General features: G+C 46.3%; 1 protein-coding gene and 1 long non-coding RNA gene across 10 annotated transcripts; one reads left to right on the forward strand and one right to left on the reverse strand.

The window, feature by feature from the left end:
- Window positions 1-1,046: 1,046 nt before the first annotated feature.
- EFCAB1 (EF-hand calcium binding domain 1) lies at window positions 1,047-11,649 on the reverse strand. 9 transcript variants are annotated; one of them, XM_043880475.1, is made up of 8 exons: window positions 11,467-11,641; window positions 7,376-7,534; window positions 6,563-6,667; window positions 6,105-6,164; window positions 5,758-5,909; window positions 4,945-5,049; window positions 3,578-3,657; window positions 1,047-1,177 (listed from the first exon to the last, which is right to left on the reverse strand). In XM_043880475.1, the coding sequence occupies exons 1-7, from the start codon at window positions 11,522-11,524 to the stop codon at window positions 3,598-3,600; spliced, it is 699 nt and encodes a 232-aa protein (XP_043736410.1). In that variant the 5' UTR covers window positions 11,525-11,641; the 3' UTR covers window positions 1,047-1,177; window positions 3,578-3,597. The 9 variants fall into 9 exon arrangements, with proteins under 9 accessions (XP_043736410.1, XP_043736415.1, XP_043736416.1 ...); XM_043880473.1 differs by lacking the exon at window positions 1,047-1,177 and adding an exon at window positions 2,291-3,249; XM_043880480.1 differs by lacking the exon at window positions 4,945-5,049.
- Window positions 11,650-11,786: 137 nt separating this feature from the next.
- On the forward strand, window positions 11,787-20,486 carry LOC122679510. Its single transcript, XR_006336422.1, has 3 exons — window positions 11,787-11,895; window positions 14,249-14,333; window positions 19,520-20,486. It is a non-coding gene; the product is annotated as an uncharacterized LOC122679510 (long non-coding RNA).
- The last annotated feature ends 557 nt before the right edge of the window (window positions 20,487-21,043 follow it).

The raw sequence follows: 21,043 nt of genomic DNA on the forward strand, positions 1-21,043 counted from the left end.
CCGGGCTAACCGCCCCACCAGGAGGCAGTGGCTCCACTCAAAACACCACTGTAGGGAGGATGTGCCCACCCCCGGCTTGCCTGGGCCTTGCTCCAAACTTGGCTTACTGTCCCGGCTCTGAGACCCCGAGCATTGTCCACATAGAGACCTGGGGTGGGGACAGGAGACGGTGTGCACAGGCCGAGGGCAGGACGGCTGGGACCTCACCTGGTTTCCTCAGACACCTTCCAGGTGGACTGTCTCTCCCGTGGAGATGCCAGGGCCAGCGGGTCCATCCCAGGCCGGATGGGCAGGCAGGGCAGCAGGAGGTACAGGCAGACAAGAAGATGTGGGTCTTGGGGAGGAATGTTTTTCTGGCAGATATGGTGGGAGGCTTGGGCCGCAGGAAGCCGCACTTAGGATGACGGGACCTGGAACGGTGTATCCCCATGGGGCTGGGATGGGGAGAGAGTCTCCTGGGCTGGGCCCACCATGGCTGCCCTTTCCTCTGCCGGAAAGCTGGCGTCTAGGGGCTGATTCTGGTTCTGGGATGTGTTCAGGGTTGGCTCCTCCTTCACTGGTGACCAGACAGGAGCCACTCCAGGAGGTCATGTGCTCCCCCCAGAGGGAGGGGTGGTCCCCCAGGAGGGGGACACATGTGACATCTGCACTTTCTGGGTATCACCAGGCAGTTGCACAGTGAGTGCATCATGACCAAGACATGATCTGGGGTGCATGTCTGTTCCTTTCCCTGGTAGCTGCATGTGAACCTTGACGACTGGGAGGTCAGGGATGCTGAGAAGGGCTGCTCGGAAGAACCTTCTCTAGAGGGGCTATCGGTACAGTTTCTGAGCCTGTGTGATGGGAATTCCCTTGAACCATCTCCACGACAGCACTCTTGCTGGGGTAGGGAGGAGGGACTCCAGCAGAGGGGGACAGCAGGGGCGTCACGGGGCTATCGCAGGGTGCAGAGCCTTCGTCTACACTGCGGACCGGGCAGGGGACTGAGTTAGGGTTACCCACCTCCCCCGCCCCTGCCAGCTTAGCCCGAGGTGGGACTCATGAATGTTTTGGATGATTTTATGATGCAGGCAATTGCAGGCTTGGCTTCTCACAAGTGCAATCTTGTTCCCAAAGATATTTGCAGGTTAAGAATGCAGGACTACCAGTTTTCAGTGGTAGCTTTTAAATCCTGTGGCTGAAAAAAAAAAAGTTACTTGTTTCCCAAACAGAGTCTCTCTGTGCTGCTCAGGGGCTGTGCAGCCCTCCCAGAGGGGCCTCCCAGGGCGTGGAGGGGGGAGCGTGTTGAGGAGCCAGTGGGAGGAAGGCTCCGGGTTACAACTGTTCCCCACAGCCCCAACCCGGCCACCCTGGGGCAGACGCAGTGCTGAGTCCCGCTGAGCCTGGAAGGAGGAGGCGGGGAGGCGGCGGGGCCCACGTGGAGCAGGAGGAGAGGCTGGTCCTCAGAGGGACTCGTGTGCTCGGAGGACCTGCTGTGAAGTTGAGTGAACCCTCGGGGCTAAAGTCATTCACGAGCTGCCACAGAGAATCTAGACATCTACAGAAAGTCACCGGAGGAAAGGACAGGGACCCAGCATGTCCTGGGCTGTGGGGAGGCTCCAGCCACTTCCCTCGGGTGCCCCACCCTCAAGTCCCACCCCAAGGGTTTTAAAGGCTTTTTAGTTTTAAATGAAGTCAAGTAATAAAACAGGGTTATTCACATGGAGGTTGACCTACAGGGAAGGGTTCAGGGACAGATGTATAAAATCAGGGCTTTGCATGATCCATTAAAATCACAGTCGATTATGGCCCACATGCTGGCAAAGAAGTAAATAGTGCGGCACAGGGCAGGGTTGGTCCTCACGCGCCCGCCCTGCCGGCCTTCCCGGGACCATGTAGTCACATGTGCCAGAAATCTCCAGAGATGCAGGCCTGGAAGCCAGCACTCCTACTCACAAAGTCACCCCAAGTGAGGAAGCGATGAAGCTTGTGAGGAGATTTATCTCCGAAGACAGTTCATTTGGAGAATTATTTGTAACAGCAAATGTGGCGACATTCAAATTGTGATGGGCAGGGAAAGAGCCTCCCAGGATGGCTCTGGACAAGGATTTCCTGACCCGAGGGAACGTTCCTGACACAGTGGTTCATAAAAAAGCAGCTTAAAAGAGGAGGTTCAGTGCCATCCCCCAAAAACATGGGTGACTCTGTGCAAAAATGTAGGTGTCCTCACAGAGGCCTTAAGGAAGCCTGAGAGAGTCTATACCAGAATAATAATATTTTAGTTTCATCTTAAAATTTCTTAAACTTCTGAAATATTTTTCAGTGAGTATTATTTGTAATTGGAAAAATACAATAAAAATTACAAGCATATTGTGTTGCATTTTTTATATACCAACTCAAGACAGAGAAGTTGTATCAAAGTCCATCTGTGTGAGAATCCAAAACTTTAAGAAAACATTTGGACAGTAAAATGTCTTCTATTTCATGAAATTGGATATTCCACTTATTTACAGCACTTCATTTTTAACACTAGGTATTCTTTTGCTAAAATGTCATAAAGCATATGCAGTAACAAGGGGAATTTGATAGGCCATGTGGCCTTTACGTGTCTGCACGTGGACCGGGGGTTCCCACTTGACATCCCCACGGCTGCCCTGGAGTTCGCAGGAGGCAGACGTGGCTCAGCAGCAGAATGAGGCCCGTCTTTCTCGAGCTGCGTCCGATGCCCTCAGCACCCACTGGAAACGGGGGCAAGGGAAGGCAAGGCCGGCTTTGGGGATACCCGGCTGGTGGGCACATGTGATGACATGGCCCCGGATGAGGGGCTGCACAAGGGGCATCCCAGGTGGGGTGATGTGGACTAACAGTGGGGCCCATGGGGAGACCCAGGGGGGCAGAACAGAGTGGGGGCTTTGAATCTGACCAGAAGGGGGGCGTCCGGGCTGACTCACACCCAGACCTCACCTCAGACCCAGGGAGGAGCATGCCCCGCCCCTGCCCACCCACAGATGGGTCAGCCTCGTGGTGCTGTCTGTCCCTGGTGTTTGCTCGGGGCTCCTCTGGGCAGTAGGCTGAGCCCTCAGGCACTTCAGACAGTGACACAGAGCAGATGAAAACAGGCCCTGTGTCTCTGGCTGTCTCCCAGGGCACAGCAGGAAGGTGTCTCAATGCTGAACACCGGAATCATCGTTCTTTGGAAGCCATCTTGGTTACTGATTGCTCCAACGGGAATTCAGTAGTTTCAGTGATGTTCAGATGTGTGCCCACCATCTTTTCGTCATGAAGAAAACAACTCATGATTACACGCTCTCTCTATTCGTTTCATTCATGGAGATATTTTATGACAGTTTGTGTCAACAGATGGTCTAGGTGGTAACTCCTCTCTGCAGCGATAACCCATCGGGCCAAACCCAACCACAGCTAATAAGGAAATCTGTGTCTACGTCTGTCTTATTTGATCTTACACCAAAGGTGACGATGTATGTTAGTCAACCCTGACCCAATCCCCCCTCAAACACACAATTCACCAAATTCGCCCGCACTTTCCAGGCTGAGCAGGAAGAATACACAGTATGGGTGAGCCTCCCTTTTTACTCACTTGAGATGACATTTAGGAATTCACACCTCATTGAATTCATTTGGATCTTTGAATACTTGGGCTTCAAATTCTTTCTGGCTCTGTGAAATGAAAGTGCTCAAATTAGTACAGACTAACAGAAAGTGTTAGTCCGAAGAGCCTGGCAGTGATGAGGAGCGTGAGGTGGGGATCTGGGATGGGCTGTGTGCTCATTCTCAGGTGCTGACTCTGCTCCAGCCCAGCGCTGGTTCAGGGACCACCAGGAGGGCGAGACCTGGCTCCCAGGGGCCCCTGTCCACAGGCTTAGAACCAGAACCAGGCGCTGGTTCACAGGCCAGAACCAGGGGCTGCAGGAGGGCAGGCACCCTGGGGATCCCAGAGGGTTCATCATGGGACAGCCAGGCTGTGGTGGCAGCAGAGATGCTGGAGGGAGACCTGGGGATGGGGAAGGGGCAAGGTCGAGTAAGACACGAGCCCAGCTGGTGTCAGATACTGGTGAGAGACTGGGGTGGAAATATGGCAATATTCATGTATTGCATCACTCCACCTGCCTAACACCTTTCAACAGATCCTCATGACCTTCAAGACAAAGCCCAAACTCCGAGCTCCACGCACTGGCCCCTTCCGTGTCCTCCAGGCTCATTCTCAGCCTCACGACTCCAGATGCTCTTCTGATACTGTCCCCCTTTACCTCTCACACATGACACTCCCTCTGTGTGGGCCCTGCTGCCCCTGTGCATCTGGTTGATCACTGGGTCCACAAGACCCGCGAGCCCTCCTTTTCCCTCCAGCTGTCCACCCAACTCCCTGCAGCAGTTTCCATGTCCCCTCTTGACCACACATGCCCCTCTGAGCCCCAGCACCTGGGTCCCGGGGACTCTGTAACCCATGATCAGTGAACCCCGGCAAGTGGCCCACACTCTCTGAGCCTAGGTTTCCTCATCCGTAAAATGAGGACAGTGATACTGCTAACTTCATGGGGTTGTCAGGGGACAAGTGAGGCCACATGGGGCTGCCAGCACTGCTCATGGTACTGATTGGCATTACTGCAACGCTGGTATAATAATAATTTTATCATGTAATCATTTTCATGTTTTTTCCCCTACTCTGGAGTGCAGCCCTAGAGTTTTTCATCTGGGTTTCTGGCCCACATTACGCTTTAATAATAATTTCTTACAGGAACGAACAAGTTAGTGGATGAAAAAGTCACAGTGGACTACACGAGTTCAAAGACATGGACCAGCCCTATTTCTTGGCCACCTTTCTCTTTTAGAAGCCATCCTCTGTGGGTGAATGTGACTCATCTGATCACTTGCCAAACCAGGGAGTCCTGGGCTCCTGCTCCTACAGGATGTTTTGGTCTCTGTTCTATGAACACACGCCGTTACCTTTGGGTCAGGGAGACATGGCCCAAACGCTTCCAGTAGAAGGGTCTCCTCCCTCACGGCCTGTTCATAGTCCGCGAAAGACAGCTTCCCATCATGATCATGGTCCTGGGGGCAACCGCCATGCGGCAGTTAACATGGAAACACTGATCACAGAAACACACTATCTTCTCGTGGTCCATGGTTCAAAGAAAGATGTTAGATAAGTAAAAGACTAAGTGATGAAATGGAAAAGATCCTTTAATACTATGGTGAAAGAGAACAAGCTGGAGCTTTCTTTCACCAGGCAGGAAATTGATTCTTGTTTAGTTGCTAAGTTGTGTCAGACTCTTTGTGTCCCCATGGACTATAACTCACCAGGCTTCTCTGTCCATGACATTTCTCAGGCAAGAATACTGGAGTGGGTTGCCATTTCCTTCTCCAGGGGATCTTCTTGATTCAGGGATTGAACCTGGATCTCCTGCATTGGCAGACGGATTCTTTACCACTGAGCCATCAGAGAAGCCCAGGAAAAGAGTTTCCATAATTTGAATTCTTATTTCTATCCCATCTCTGGCCTGTGAATTTCAGTGCATGCTAAATCGCTCAGTTGTGTTTGACTCTTTGCAACCCCACGGACTATAGCCCTCCATGCTCTTCTGTCCATGGGATTCTGCAGGCAAGAATACTGGAGTGGGTTGCCATTCTCTTCTCCAGTGGATCTTTCCCACCCAGGGATTGAACCCATGTCTGTCCTGCACTGGCAGGCAGGTTCTTTACCATGAATGCCACCTGGGAAGTGAATTTCAGTAGAAAAGCCTGAATGATCCATCTCACCATTTTCTTCAGTGTGATCTCCACCAAGTCTTTGATGCCTTCGTCAGGGTCTTCCTCAGACGGCTGCTTCAGGAGGCTGTTCTTCAGCATGTGGAACATCTCCTCCTTGGAGATGAAGCTGTCCCCGTTCAAGTCAAACACTTCAAAGCAATCTTAAAAAAACAACCGATACGAAAGTGCTGTCATTAGCAAGGCAGCATTTGCTCTGATGGTTTTCAAGGCCCAGGGCTCTAGGGTGATACTCTTTATCAAGCCCCAGGACTCAAAGCAATCAATTTCCATAATAGATGTTTAACATCCACTTACTGAATATACTCAACAGTTCTAGAAAGGTTTCTTACACTTACCTACAAAGAGCAGGCCAAGGAACAACAAGTTGACAATTTCATCTTGAAAACCTTGGAAAACTAATTGAAATGTACCTCTTAAACAGAGTTCACTGGGGGTGAATTAGGAATTAACTAAGAATCAGAAACTTGAATCAATGTTTTTGACTTTTATGATTATAATTCAAGTAACAAAATATGTAAAATACTCAATACTTTCATACCTAAAGGCATGCATATATGGTTAGCATGTGTGCTACATGCTTATGTGGTCTTGCTTGGCATGATTCCTCCTTAGAGTGTCCTGATTTGTCTGTTTCTTACTTTTTTCCACCCTTATTATTGACTTGAATTTGCTCCCTACATGAAGTCAATGGGAGATCAAATCAAGCAAACAACAGACAAAGCCACCACACTGATTCATTCTTTGCACCTGCTTATCATAAAGTACAAACCATTAGGATGACATGAAATCTTACATTTCATTTTTTCTTCCAGAGTTCCTCGAAGAAACACTGATAATCCATAAACCCACTCTGTTACACTTATGCAACCATCGTTGTCTTTATCAAACCCTCGGAAAACTAAAAAAAGAGAGAGACATACAACATGACACTTGTGCTGAGCTTGTATTCTCAGCGAGGGCCTGCGCCACACTGCTCACTCTTAACGTTTAAGTGAAACTTCAGGACCGTGTGGTCCGATGTTTTCATTTGACAAAACAGGAAACTGAGACGTCACAACGCTGGAAAACTCCTTCACCTAAACTTTTACATTCTCCCTTCATACTTTGTGAGAACAAGCAAACTGAATATCTAAAGACATGAATCAACAATTAACATATAAACAAGTTGGTATACTAGATGTCGGTATGTTAACATGAAATATATAATTTTGTATTTTTGTTACTCAATGAAAGTAATGCTACTACATGACAGGCTAGATCTTAATTTTTACTGAAATACTCTCAATGGTATAAGGAAATTTAAGTGTCCTTTTAAAACTATCTTTTTATATTATTCTATATACTAAGTAGAAATAGAAATGTTTGGGGTTTTCTGATATAAGGTAAAGGAAACCTAGTTATTCAGGCTGACTTTGTCCTCTTCTTAAATACACAAAAAGAGTGGTCGCTATCTTCTTCCCTACGAATATGAAAATTAAATTTTTACATTCAAGTGGAATTGGGATCACAGAACATGAAGCGTCCCTCCCAGAGTTTGCCTGAACTCCAAACCGTTTTCCTCAGTTACGGCTGGATCTGGCCCATCAGGATGCTGGCATCTGCTCACCCCTGTCCATGATCATGTCGTCCGTCATCCCAAACGTCATATGCAGGATGTTCCGAAAGGCGTTGCGGTCCAGCCCGATGATCACACCCTGCCGCTCCGTCACTTCTCCCACCAGGTTATAGAAGAGGTTGATAAGGCATTTCACTTCAAATTTGCTAACTGGGAAAGCATAAAATTAAGACATAACAAAAAGGCATTTTAACCTTTAAAGTCCAGCTTCAACTCTGCATGAATGAGTCTGCAAACAAACAACACTGGAGCCGTCCACAGCCAGCTGTCGACAGGAGACGACCCTGCTTTGACACTCATGACCCCCAGGTTAACAGAGGACCCCACCACCCCGGAGTCTCGCCATAGTGGGAACAACAGCCATCCCTCCCACAGACTGAGCTGTCATATTTAGGAAAAAAAGATAATATCAGCCAGGTCACTTGAAAGGCAACTGTGGGGTCTGATTATAACCTGAACAAGGCAGCAGAGGTGAGCATGGTGATGTGAAGAATGGTAATTTCCCCCAGCATTTTAAAAACTTAAATTTAAAAACTTAAGTTAAAAAATAAATAGTTTTATTTATTTGTTCGTTTTTGGCTGTGCTGGGTCTTCATTGCCACATGTAGGCTTTCTCTAGTTGTGGCAAGCAGGGACTGCTCTCTAGTCGCAATGCATGGGCTTCTCATTGCGGTGGCTTCTCTTCTTGCAGAGAATAGGCTCTAGGGCACAAGAGCTTGAGTAGTTGTGGCTCCCCGGCTCTAGAGCACAGGCTCAATAGTTGTGGCGCACAGGCTAAGTTGCTCCATGGCTGTGGGATCCTCCCAGATCAGGGATCAAACCTGTGTCCCCTGCACTGGCAGGCAGATTCTTAACTACTGGACCACCAGGGAAGCCCTCTGCAGCATTTTGATTACAGGCATTTGTGAGATTTACAGTTTAGCATTCCCCTGGAGATAGATACCAATCTCCCCCAAACTAGGCACCTACTTGCATCTCATATTAGCTTTTGTGAAGCCATGAGTCAGATTTTGGAAATCAGAATCACCTATTTTCCCATAAAGAAGGATTTAAGCATATTCTAGCACACAGGAAGTGTGGGTTGTGGATGATGTGAAAATGAACAGGCAACCATGAAGCAGCACCTTGGAAGAAGAACACTTTTGTCTAAAGTGTGTGCACACACGTGCCTGCTTGTAGTATACATGACTGTGGAAAGGGTGGTGCAGTAAACACAGAGCTGATTGTGTCCCAATCACTGTCTGAGGTGCCTGGGTGGAAGGATTAGTGTCTGGCATTAAGAACATAAAACGGAGTTTAAATATGAACTACAGGTGGAAGATGGGGAAGATTTTATTTCAAAACAAGACAAAATTGTGGTTGAGCATTTCTGAAAACAAAGAAGATGTGTCCATGTACAAGGAAATAGCACAGAGAAGCAGGTAAATCCCATCTTGTCTTGCAGGCCAGGACAGGTTTGAGGGTGATTTCTGGTTTAGAGCACCACAATTTAAAAGGAACATTGAAATCTTCAGAAAATAAATGATTTAGTAAATAGATTGATAAACAGTAGACAATGATATAGTGGTTATAATTTTTAAAAGAGCTGTTAGTTGCCACAGAAAATGGTATGAATGGTATGTCACTTCCTCAAAAAACTTAAACATCAAAATACTGCACAATCCAGTGATTTCACTTCTGGGTACTTTCCCCAGAGGATTGAAAGCATGGACTCTGATATTTGTTCTCCAGTGTTCATAGCAGGAGTATTCACAACAGTCAAAAGGTGGACGCAACCCAGGTGTCCATGGAAGGATGAGTAGATGGGTGTCCATCCATACAATGGATTATGATTCAGCTTCAAAAAGGAAGGAAATTGTGAATCATGCTACCATATCATGACTCTTGAATACAACAGGCTAGAGTGAAATAAGCCAGACAAAGATGACAAATATTTTATGATTGCACTTATATGATGTACCCAGAGTAGTCAAATTCACAGAGACAAAAAAGTAGGTGGTGGGTGCCAGGGGCTAGGGGAGGAGGAAGGGACCAATAGCCTCATGGGGATAGAGGTTCAGTTTGGGAAGATGAGAAAGTTCTGGAGATGATGGGGGGCATAGCTGCCCAACAATGTGAATGTACTTAATGCCACTGAGCTGTGCACTTCAAATAATTAAAGTGATACATTTTACATTGTGTGTATTTAACCACAATAAAAACTCTAAAAATAAAAAGAGATGTTAATGGTTGCGGAAGTGAGACTTGCCTGAAAGATGATGCTATCTGTTAACATATATGGAATGCTAGCTGAGAGGGTGTTGATTAGCTATTTTCCCATCTCAGCTGACATAAAAATGAAAGAATATTAGTTTATTACCCAAAGTATCAAATCTGAGTAATTTTTCAACAGGAAAAATTCTCTTGCTGAAATGTTTCTTAAATTCAAGAATACAATACTAAATGAAATTAGGGATACTGGAGAAGGGATTTTTCATCTTTTTGGATTGGTGTAAGTCTGCTCTGCAGATCAGATCTGCCAGGTGGTGGATTAACTAGACCACCACTTAAGATACTTTCTTCTCTGATTCTGCAAAATCTACTCACTTCATCCTGCTGGGAACATCACCTGGCAACTAAAAGGAAATCTGACTTTAGAAGAAAGGTCTTCTGTGTAAAGATTCAAAATTATCACAACGTCCATGATTAAGTCACTGTTTCCACAGAATTTAATCATCGAGGTTCCTAAGACTTACTTTAAAAATTTTATGTGAGGACAAAAATCGAAACTGTTGACTGGTTTTCTTGTCCTGTTTTCACTTATCTTTTAATATATTCACAGAATGTCTGCAATACATTTGCAAACACACTGGAAAAGGAACTAAATCAAATTCAGTGTTTGTTGTGCATAGTAGTTATTGCATTGTTTATTCAATATGTTTCTAGATGTTTTAAGAAAATCTGGTCTTTTCCAACAAATGAAAGTATTTTAAGAAAAACAGCAGGACAAAACTCTCAGATTATAGTAACCATAATAATAGATTAAAGGATAACTTTTATTTTAGGAGTTTAAGATGCTTATACACACCATAACTTTTATTTGCAGCACCATCCTGACAGACTTTCCTATCTTTCATTATACAAGATACTAACTCTGATTAGAAGGCGCTAGATTCCATAATCTTTAGAACTACATCAAAACATGTTTGCTCTTCTTTCTTTGCACAATGGGAATAGTCTTGGGATTATGGTTTCTTCTACTTTTAAAGAGACCAGTAGTTTTGTAATAAGCACATAACTTATAAGCTGGATTATCAGACATTTATACCATATCCATAGTTTCCTTGCCCAAGCACAGTTCTGTTTTTGAATCTTAATATAATTATAAAGTTACCTGTGAAATTCTAGGACCACTTTTCAGATTATGTGTGAGACGGGAGTAGGGAGGTTATTAATGTTAACATCTTTAATGGGTGTTCATCTTGCCACCTGCCAAGTCTCCTTCACTTTACAGGAAAGTAGGGCTCCAGAGATGGGAACTGCTACTCTACTGTGTGATTAGCTTTTTTGAGCTCCTTGGTTTCCAGGCACATTTTCTTGCCCTGAGATACAGGTTTCTGTACCACTTTAACCCACCTTTCCTAAGGATGTTCAAGCGTTGATAACCACTTTCCCTTAAGGATTGCTTAGTAAATTCCAGAACTTGTACCTTGACAGTTGATTTTCTCTAAGAGCTTTTTGTTGTGCTACTTCTCTTGATTCCAGTGGTTTTTAGTGCTTGTTTTCCACCTAAATCTGAGGCTAGGGCCACATATGTCTTCAGGGTAATTAAATCACATTTATAACGCAATGGGAAGTTAAGAGAAGGTTGAGAAGCAAGTAGTGCATGCATGGGTGTAGAATTTGGTGCCTGGAGGCCTGGAAATGCTCCTTAAGATCCTGGGCTCCGTGGGTGTCCACCCCAAGTAACTGATGCTAGTGTTCCCTTCCAGACTCCTCTTTGGGGTCTGGCGTGGAGAGGCTCTGCAGAACGGACTCTAGCACCCGCAGGATAGGGCCTGGCTCGGGAGTCTCTGCCCGCCCAGCCCTTGATTCTTACTTACAATGCTTGCAATTTTTATTTAAGGAGTCCGTCAGCTTCTGCAGCTTCTTGCGGTTCATACTGGGAGCTCGGGAAACCGGGAAGTGGCCGGTGTCCGGCGGCGGCTGCCGGGACGGTTGTGAGCCCTGGGTCTGGGGCTGCAGGCAGGTCTCCCCTGTGTGTGTACGCGGTCCTAACACTCGGCGTGGCCGTGGCAACGGCTGGGCGGCCGCCGATTGGCTGCTGGGCAGGAGAGGGCGTGGTCCTAACAGGCGGCGTGGTCATGGCAACCTTTGGGCGGCCGCTGATTGGTTGCTGGGTCTTCGTGCTCTCCCTGGGCTGCCGGCCAGGAGCCCTCCGACCGCTTTCCAACTGTGACATCGGCGAGTGACCATCCAGGTTTGTCTGGCTCGGGTTCACACCCCTTTGCTGTGCTGCACCGTGAGTCAAGGTCTGAATTTTGTTGTGCGCGCCGTGAGGGAATGTCTTGGGTGGTGAGCCCGACGCCAGGTCTTCAGGGAGGTCTGGGAACCTGGGGGATGCAGGAATGAGCAGGTGTGGATCGGGACGACAGCTGTGCAGGAAGGGAGGATGAGGGGCTTGCTCTCAGGTTGCCAGTCCTTTTGCTCTGATGCCAGGAGGGAGTCTGCAGTAAGATATCTTCAAGGTTTTGATGATGTTACTGAGAGCAAGAGGAACTTGTAATAGTTATTATTTTTTCCCCCTCCCCGTTCATTCTTGAGGTGGGGGTGGAGGCTGTCAGTCGAATATGGGGAAAACCCCTAGCAATTTTTTAAGCTGGATAAAGAGTCAACCTTCCAAAAAAAGACATACTGACAAAGGACAGTGGCTCTAGGGTACAACCTGACCTTGCTTTTCTGGAAGAATATCCCAGCAAAATGAATCTTTTACTTATTTGAAAGACAAGTTCTTTGACTGCAAACAAAGGCTAGTTCTTACATCTTTACTATGAGAGAAATTTATGCTTTAAATACAGATGAGACACCCTGTTTGAATTAAGACAGTAACATGGGTTAGCTCAACCAGGAGGAAAAAGTCCTACAATATTCTACAACATGTACTTGTTTCACTTCAGAAGCAGTAATTCTTTTAATACAAATTATTTTATAGTGTGTGTACTATCATTGTAAAATGGAAAGCAGAAAAATTCTACAGACCCTGAGTAACAATTCCAAATCAGGTCTCTGATTCTGTTTCCTTATTTCATTTGTTTTATGGAATGGAAGACTGGGATGCTGTTTGAATCCATAGTCAAGGATGCTGGAGGAAGGCAGGCACTGTGTTATCCTGAAGCAGATTCCTTGAAAACAGTAATTAATATGAAATGATAGTGATTGTGAGTTTGCCAGTTAATGGCTAACTGGTATTCCTATGTGTGGTCTTGTCGGGCATGTGTGGCATTTCTAATAGGATTGTAGGGAACAAATGGGGATGGATGTATTCAGATACATTCACTATGAGACCTTAGGGACTTGTCAGATGTCAAAGCTATGGCAAATATTTGGTCCATTGAGATTGTTGGGGTGCTCATCATAGAGACAAGCAGCTGAAAGAGTGGTTGTCTGTGGTTAATAGGAGAAGCCACTGGCCCCTCTCGTGTCTACCAGGTTGAGCTGAACAGACACCCTGCTGGCACGTCTGGTGTGTCCACGCATCTCTGCAGACTTCATGTGCCGGAAGCTTCTTGAGCACCTTTGGGGAGCAGATCAGTTCTTCCTTTCCAGGCTTTAGACCTGGTCCCACCATTCATGTTCCCTCAAAGTCAAAAAGCCACTGGAAGGCAGTGTGACAGAAGCCTGATTACGAGTCAGAGCTGTCCTATCAGCAGAAATCCCGAACCTGCCAAGAAACTGTGGTGAGGTGACCTGCTCCCACCCTCACTCCCAGGTCTTTCTTCTATGTTATTTCTTTAGCCAGAACTTTACAAGTGCATCATAGCACCTCCCTAGTATTTCAGAGGATGCGTTGTGGAACTGGCCTCACTGTACAGTCTTGCAAACTTTTCTCAGGGAAAGCAGGTATTTATCAGGGGTGTGTTTTGTCCAATGTTGGCCAGCTTCAGAGCATTCTCTACATTCTTGTGCCTTTTTGAACTTAATATTTTTATACCTTAGAACAAGCTGTGGGCCTGATGGAGTCTGCTGAGTATGTCTTGAGACTGGTTGTAATTTCTGTTCTTAGGTTTAGTTGTTTGTGTGGAAGAGATGCAGGACTGCATCCCAAGGGCTTTTTCCGAGTGAAGCAATTAAGCCTTAACAGTTACCTCATATCAAATCGATCAGTAATAGAATAATCAAAAACTGGGCTCACTCTGTGCTGTGTAAGAAATAGTCATAGAACTGTCCAGAGTTCGAGCAGCTTTGGGATGTGTACTTCTGTGGATACAATGGTGTATTAAAGTGATTAGGAGTGTTTCCTTTAATTTTGTGTGCAAAACAGTCTCCTCTTAGACTCACAATTAATTGAAGTTTTGCCATGTTAAAGAGCTTGGATGTCATAGTGATGACAGTATTTCACTTAATGTGGACCTTTTATAATGGAGGCATTTGGAAACTGTGGGAGATGACATCACAGAATTGATTTCCAAGTATATTACAAATCTACTATGAAATTACTTTAATGAAAGGAAAATACAAAGGTTACTTTTCTACATAATTTATATCCAGTTGTACCAGTTTTAGGTTGTAGGGAGAGTGCTGAGAAGTTCTGGGGGGACTGTAGCCAACCTTTCAGACAGGTGACCATCTCTCACCACTTTCTCTCCCCTCTTCTGCTCTGCACAGCTCCTCTGACAGCACAGAGCCATCTCCCCACTCCAGGACTCCTGCCTGTCCTTCCCACCGTCCCCTAGGACAGCTCTTCAGAGAGGTGAGTAAATCGTTATCTGCTTGGAGACCATTCTGTTCCAGCACTTCCCACAGTGAGTGTTGGCTCTCTGATATGTCTCCCCACTGGACTGTGAATCACATGATCCTGCTTTCCCCCCACATTTGTGTCTGTTTTATCTCTGAATCCATGCGTCTGTCTGCTGTCACCCTTCTGCAGTTCGCAGCACAGCCCATGCTCTGTGGCCCACACTTAGGGAGAGGGAGCCGGGAGTGTCCTGAGCAGGTGGAGCCTGGAGCCCTTCCTCCGCAGCGCCTATCCTGGAGACCCCTGTGAATGCAAAGAAGGGACATTAAAGGGCTGGGGAGTGAGGAAGACATTTTCCTGAAATACATACTCAACACTCACTGCTATTAACACATTTCTGGTAATTTTTAGGAACCTTAAGCAAGTGAGTGGTGGGGAAGCCAAATGCCTGAGGTTTACTGAGGGTGGCATCAGTTCAGTTCAGTTTCTCAGTCATGTCCAATTCTTTGTGACCCCATGGACTGGAGCACTCCAGGCCTCCTTGTCCATCATCAACTCCTGGAGCTTGCTCAAACTCATGTCCATCAAGTCGGTGATAGCATCCAACCATCTCATCCTCTGTCATCCCCTTCTCCTGCTTTCAATCTTTCCCAGCATCAGGGTCTTTTCCAATGAGTCAGTTCTTCGCATCAGGTGACCAAAGTATTGGAGTTTCAGCTTCAGCATCAGTCCTTCCAATAAATGTTCAGGACTAATTTCCTTTAGGATTGACTAGTTTGACTTCCTTGCAGTCCAAGGGACTCTCAAGAGTCTTCTTCAACACCATGGTTCAAAAGCATCAATTCTTCAGCACTCAGCTTTCTTTACAGTCCAACTCTCACATCCATACTCATGCCTTAAAATTGTGCCATACACATTCACCTTGTGTCACGAGGGTGGCATGCCTTAAAATCAACTTGTTAGCCTCCCCCCCCAAATCCTGCTGGGATGCAAATCCTGCATCACATCTATATAGCAATTTGGGTAGAATTGATGTCTTAACAGTATCAGTTTTTTTGGCCCATGGACATGGTAGGTCTTTCTATTTAGGTCTTCATTAGTTTCTCTCAGCATTGTTCTGAGGTGTTATGTGTACACATCTGAGCACCTATTGTTACATGTATTTGTAAGTATTTTTGATGCTAATATAAATGCAACGTTTGACATTGCAGTTGTTCTTTGATAGTACATAAAATATACCTGATAATTGTATACTGACCTTGTATGCTGTAACCATGCTAAACTCATATATGCTTCGACTAGATTTTTGTAGATTATTTAAGTTTTTCTGCATTGATGATCATGCTCTCTACAAACAAGGACATTTTTACTTCTTGTTTTCCAGTCTGTATGCCTTTTAAAATTAACACTGGGCACAGCCCTCCAGCCTCGGGGGCAGCAGGCATGCCTGCTTCCACCCTTCCAGTGTGCTGTGAAGAGCAGTGGTGAGAGTGATCCCTGCTCTGCCTTCCGTGTCGGAGGCAAGGTGCCATTGTCTCACATCACATGTGCTCTTTGCTGCAGGTTTCTCACAGATGGCCTACGTCAGGGTAGGAAGTTATCTATTCCAAATTTCCTGAGCGTGTTTGTCATCTGTGGGTTGTTGAGCTTGTACTGATCATCTACCCCTCCCTCGCCGGCAGAGTCAAAAGCACGTGTTGGATGAGCCGCACATCACAGAAAATTCCGTCAGATCCAGAATGCCTGTCTTTGAGGAAAATAAGTGATCGTGCTCATCCTGGACACTCACAGCATTTGTCTTCTCCAAAGTACTCTGAACAGTGAGCATGACTGATGCACAGAAGGTCCACCTTCATCCCCCACCCTCCTCCTTGTGACTTATTGTCAAGTAGCATTGTAAGTCACCGTTTTATAAAATTGACTACATTACAGACTTTGTTCACCTTGAATTAACTTCACCACTGAAGTACTTTGCCCACAAATGACCCACTTAATGGCCTGATGTTGTCTCTAGAGCATTACTCAGGGGGATGTTTTTTCACTGTGGTCAAAGTTTCACAGCTTCACATTTTATCTTCAATGTAATGTTCTTTTTATTTACTACTTCCTTTTCTGTGAAAGCATACTTCTCTGGCATTTTTGTTACTGAGAGATTCACAGCATTTTGTTCTTGAAATACAGTTTATCAAACAGTGTAAGCTTAGACGTGTTGAGATGCATTGTGATGGTTTGAAGCACATCCTTAGTATCCTACCTGCTTCTGTGGGAGGACCACCCTTCTCCGTGCTTTACATCAAGATGGGACCACATCGCCAGGCCTTGGTCAGAGAGATGTGGGCAGAAGTGGGAGGGGCTGCCCAGCCTGGCCACAGCGTGTCTCTCCTGACCCTGGAGGCAGAGGATGTGTGCTGCACTGGGTGGGTTGGGGGGAACGTGTACAGGGAGCTTGGGTGTCCGAGGCTGATCTTTGGAGGACAGACACACCTTCTGTGGACACTGAGTAAGAAGGTCTTCAATGCTCTTCCACCCTGAAACTTGGGATCTCGTGTTACAGATCCCTACCCTGAATAATACATCCTATCCAGCAAAACGGTGCAGCCGATCCTTGATAGGAAGGGGATATGCTCCATTGTTTAATGGAACATACATAGTTAATTATGTGCATCTTCCAGTTGTGCATGCTAAAGAATGAATGGTTTATAATCTTGACATGTTGTCTCCAGGAAGAGCAAGAGTTTCCCCAACTGTTTGGCTTTTTTTTCCCCCTCTTCCTATGAAGCAAGAGAGCCCAAGCGAGATTTACAAATATTTCTCAAGTTAAAAAAAAAGTTTATAAAGTACTACGTTGAGTATACCCAACCTTAAATACCTTAAAAATTGTAAAGATTTTCACAATTTACTCTCCTTGTTCTATGTGCTTATTTTAAATGGTCTTACTACTCATGCTGTCATTAGTTCGTATTTTCAACCACAGTGCATGCTTAGTTGCAGCTTCCTCTCCAGTGATTCTTTTGTAATCTCATAGATCAGAGAATACATTTGTTTGTGGCCATCTTTCTGTAGATATGACGAGATCATCCTGCCATCCTTCTCTCGATGGCAGAGCCCCATGGGCGGGGGCTGGAGCGGCACTGTGCTCTTCTCGTGGGCTTATGCCTTTCCTGTTACCATTATCCTCAAATCAGTGTTTCTGTGAAGAAATGACTTTAACCTACTTGTCCTTTTTTTCAGGGTTAGTTCAGTCAAAACCAGATAATTTAATCCAGGCACATGTTAGGTGCAATGCCTGTGATGTTCTGAAAGCAGACAAACGCATACAACAGATAAATGAATGAAGGGGTCCTGTGTCTTCCCCCACTTCGCTGAACACTGGTCTTGGGACACACATGTGACTGTTCTACAAAAAGGAGAGCACGTGGTTTTGAGAGCCTGCCTTGGAACACATGTCATCACCTAAACAACAACAAAAGCTCATTCTAATGTAACAACTCGGGGTGGGGAAGTTGATCCTCTGGGTGATGTGGGAGAGCCGTTGCTGTTTTCCTTTGTTCCTCTGGGCACTCTGCGGGTGTCACACCTGAGCATGCAGCCTCACCACCTCCTTCAAACAGAAAACAGAGATGGTCCTGAGGGAACCTTCTGAATTGTCACCTCTTCCCCGAGGCTGCCAGGGCATCCGCCTACCCTTCCTTCCTGTGTTAGCCGGAGGAAGTGTTTTCTCCCCAGGCAAGAAGGATACTCTTCATAACGTTTCCGAAAAGCACATCACATTCCCTTCACTTTTTTTTTTTTTTTAGCTTAAATCCACGTGTCCCTTGCAGTGACATCCTTGGAGCTTTGAAAGCAGGCTTTCTGTTTTTTTTTTTTTTCCTCCCCTATTGTTTCTGAGCATCTGCCTACCTTGAACCATATTGTGTTCCGTGAGGTGATGTCATGTCCTGTGCCGAGGAGAGACCCAGTTAAACAATGAAGAGTCCCGCCAACGCTTCAGTTATGATGACATCATTCGACATGTCAGTGTTGGGTTCGAGTTTGTCGATAATTAGCTTCCTGCTAATTTTCCTGCTGCTCATCATCACTTTTTAGGGCTCGGTGGATTTCAGCCTCAAGATCAGCAGAACCTTCACTTTCTCTTTTACATCCCACCCTGGGCTTTATACCGAGTAGAAATAGCACAGTTTGCTTACATTCAGAAGGTCAGAGTCAACAGAGTCAATGGATTCTTTCCTTTAATAGGTTATCAATTTACACATTTGAATGTACTTCCATCAGGGAGAGCTTAGAATCAGATATCTCCTTCTTTTGGTTCATCCCTGGTGAAATCATTTCCTGATGGAGGTCAGGTTCTAACCCTGGCAGATCTAAGCATCTCTTAACTGAAGCTCAAGTGATTGTTCAGGACTCATTGTAGGCAAGGGGTTCAGGGACCCAGCCCGCTGTTGCTTCTACTTATTATTCCCCAGAGTTTCATTGACAGGGGAATTCCTGTCAATGAAACTTCATGACTCTAGTGCTTTTTTGGAGTCCCCTGAAGCATGTCCATTCAGTTCAGACCTGGGAACCTATGAAGCAAAGTGTGACTAACCCTGATCTTAGAGGATGCGTTTAACAAGATGACTGCTCTTGATGACTTGGGAGAGACAGCCTAGACATCGGCTAAGCAGCCTTGTTTTATAATCTCCGTGGGCTGATGGGTTGGTTTTCTGCAGAAGGCAACGCCTCATTTGAGAAGCTGGCTTTGTGGCTGGGACTGTGGCTTCTGCTGGGTTAGGGATGGGGTGGGACCAGCAGGAACTCGGGAGATGAGAGGAGACAGAAATCTCAGTCAAAAGAGAGGGAGCCAGATTAAGTCTCTTTGGGGTTGATGGAAGAATGATCGGTATGGGGTTCTCAGGGGTTGGCTGAGAACCCCCGCATTCACTGGGGATCCTGCCATTTCTCATTAAATCTGAAAACTTAGGTATGGCCTCTCCTCAGTGCTCTTGCATTTAAACAAAAATCGAGCCCCGTTGCAGAGCCTTGGTTCAGTTCTGAAGTGTTTCTTCTTATTCTGGAAACCAAGTTCTTAAATGTCTCTGCTTCAAAGTCTTGTTTTAACCATAGATGTTTCTCATTGTGTGTGTGTGTCCATATAACCTGGGAATTGATGATCAAGTCAGTCCTAATTTGTATTTAAAAATGGTTCATTTCCCTGATTCTAGGTCGTGAGCAAAGCTCTGGGAGGTGGAGAAACGCCATGCTGGGAGGGGACATGGAGATGCCCTTGATGACGCTTAGAGTGTGGTCCACGGCCCGACTCTGCAGAAGGTCTGGTGTGAGCTGAGTCCAGCTCTAGTAGGAGAACTGTGAGTTCCATATACACAGATATACTTTGAAGCATTTTCAAGTGATTCAACGCTTTCTGAAAAGATCTTCTTTGATGAGGATGTCAGGGGGCATCTCATGAAGGGGCATCCTCTCTGCTGGCCATGGCTCCCCCACTGTCTCACTCTTATGGGGGACCTGGCTTCCCTCCCATGTGGGCGGTGTGCTGAGCCCGGCTGGTCCCACACCCCCACCGCCCTGATTGCTGGGACACCTTTGGAGCTACTTGGATGGGGCCCTGATCCTTTCTCCCCGAGGCCGCAGCCTTCAGAGCATGCTGGTCTGGGTGAGGGTGTCAGATAGAAGTGTTTACATTTGCAGCAGCGTTGGAAAGAAGGGAGCTGTGAAACAGTCCAAATGTCTCTGTGATGGTCCCAAAATGCCTACATGTAGTTTTCTCCTTGGCTCACTCAGAGAAGTACAGGTTCCTGAGTGCCTGAGCTGGGCTTACTTGACCTCTCAGTCATTACTTCATTTCATCCTCGGGAAAGGCCTCGGGACATTTCCTGATCTTCTCAGGGAAGAAGCCCATGACCAGGAGGATGAACCAACCAGCCAATCAGAGGCCAGGCTGGCCTGAACCAGGACTGCTCACATCCATTACATTCTTCCCAGCTCTCTCCTGCTGGACGCAAGTTCGGAGGTTTGGACCCCTCTGCTGACCTCAACTGGCCCCGTGTAGTGTGGACTGACTCCTTCATGGCTCAGCTGAGCCCAGGGGACATCCCAGAAAGCTCTGCATGCATACACTCTTCTCTCCTTTGTACTGTTCGTTTGGACATCAGTTTATGTTTTTTTATAAATTTATTTTTAATTGAAGGATAATTGCTTTACAATGTTGTTTTCATTTGTCATACATTGACATGAATTAGCTGTTAGGTGTACATATTTCCCCTCCCTTTTGAACCACCTCCTACCCTTTCCCACCCCTCTAGGTGGCTACAGAGCCCCAGTTTGCGTTCCCTGGGTCATACGGCAAATTTCCATTGTTTATCTATTTTACATACTGTAGTGTGAATGCTTCCATGCTACTCCCTCCAGTCATCTCACTTCCTCTCCTGCAACCCATGTCCCTAAGTCAGTTCTCTATGACAACAGTTAATTTTTTTTGATTCAAGTTCCTCAAGAACTGCTCCTGGGAAATCTGCCCATCTCTGAGGGAGCTCCCTCCTGGGGTCAGTTCTCTTCGCCACCTCCCCATGGCTACAGGCTTGCAGCCAGGTATGGGGCTGCTGGCCAGACCCTGGCCTTGGTCTCCCCTGTGGGTGGGTTTGTGCCACCTCAAGGACTGTGACATAAAGACACCCTGGAGGGTCACATGTCCTTTTCCAGGAGCTGGCGTGGACAGGCCGCCTGCCCCA

This window comes from Cervus elaphus, chromosome 21 (genome assembly GCF_910594005.1).
Source record: "Cervus elaphus chromosome 21, mCerEla1.1, whole genome shotgun sequence".
Classification (NCBI taxonomy): Eukaryota; Metazoa; Chordata; class Mammalia; order Artiodactyla; family Cervidae; genus Cervus; species Cervus elaphus.

Coding starts and splice junctions, on each gene's coding strand:
- EFCAB1 (XM_043880475.1), bottom strand. CDS start 11,524: ATGAACCGCAAGAAGCTGCAGAAGCTGACGGACTCCTTAAATAAAAAT. Junction 6,668..7,375: donor CGACATGATCATGGACAGGG/GTGAGCAGATGC, acceptor CTCTTTTTTTAG/TTTTCCGAGGGTTTGATAAA. Junction 6,165..6,562: donor TCTGGAAGAAAAAATGAAAT/GTAAGATTTCAT, acceptor CATTTCAATTAG/TTTTCCAAGGTTTTCAAGAT.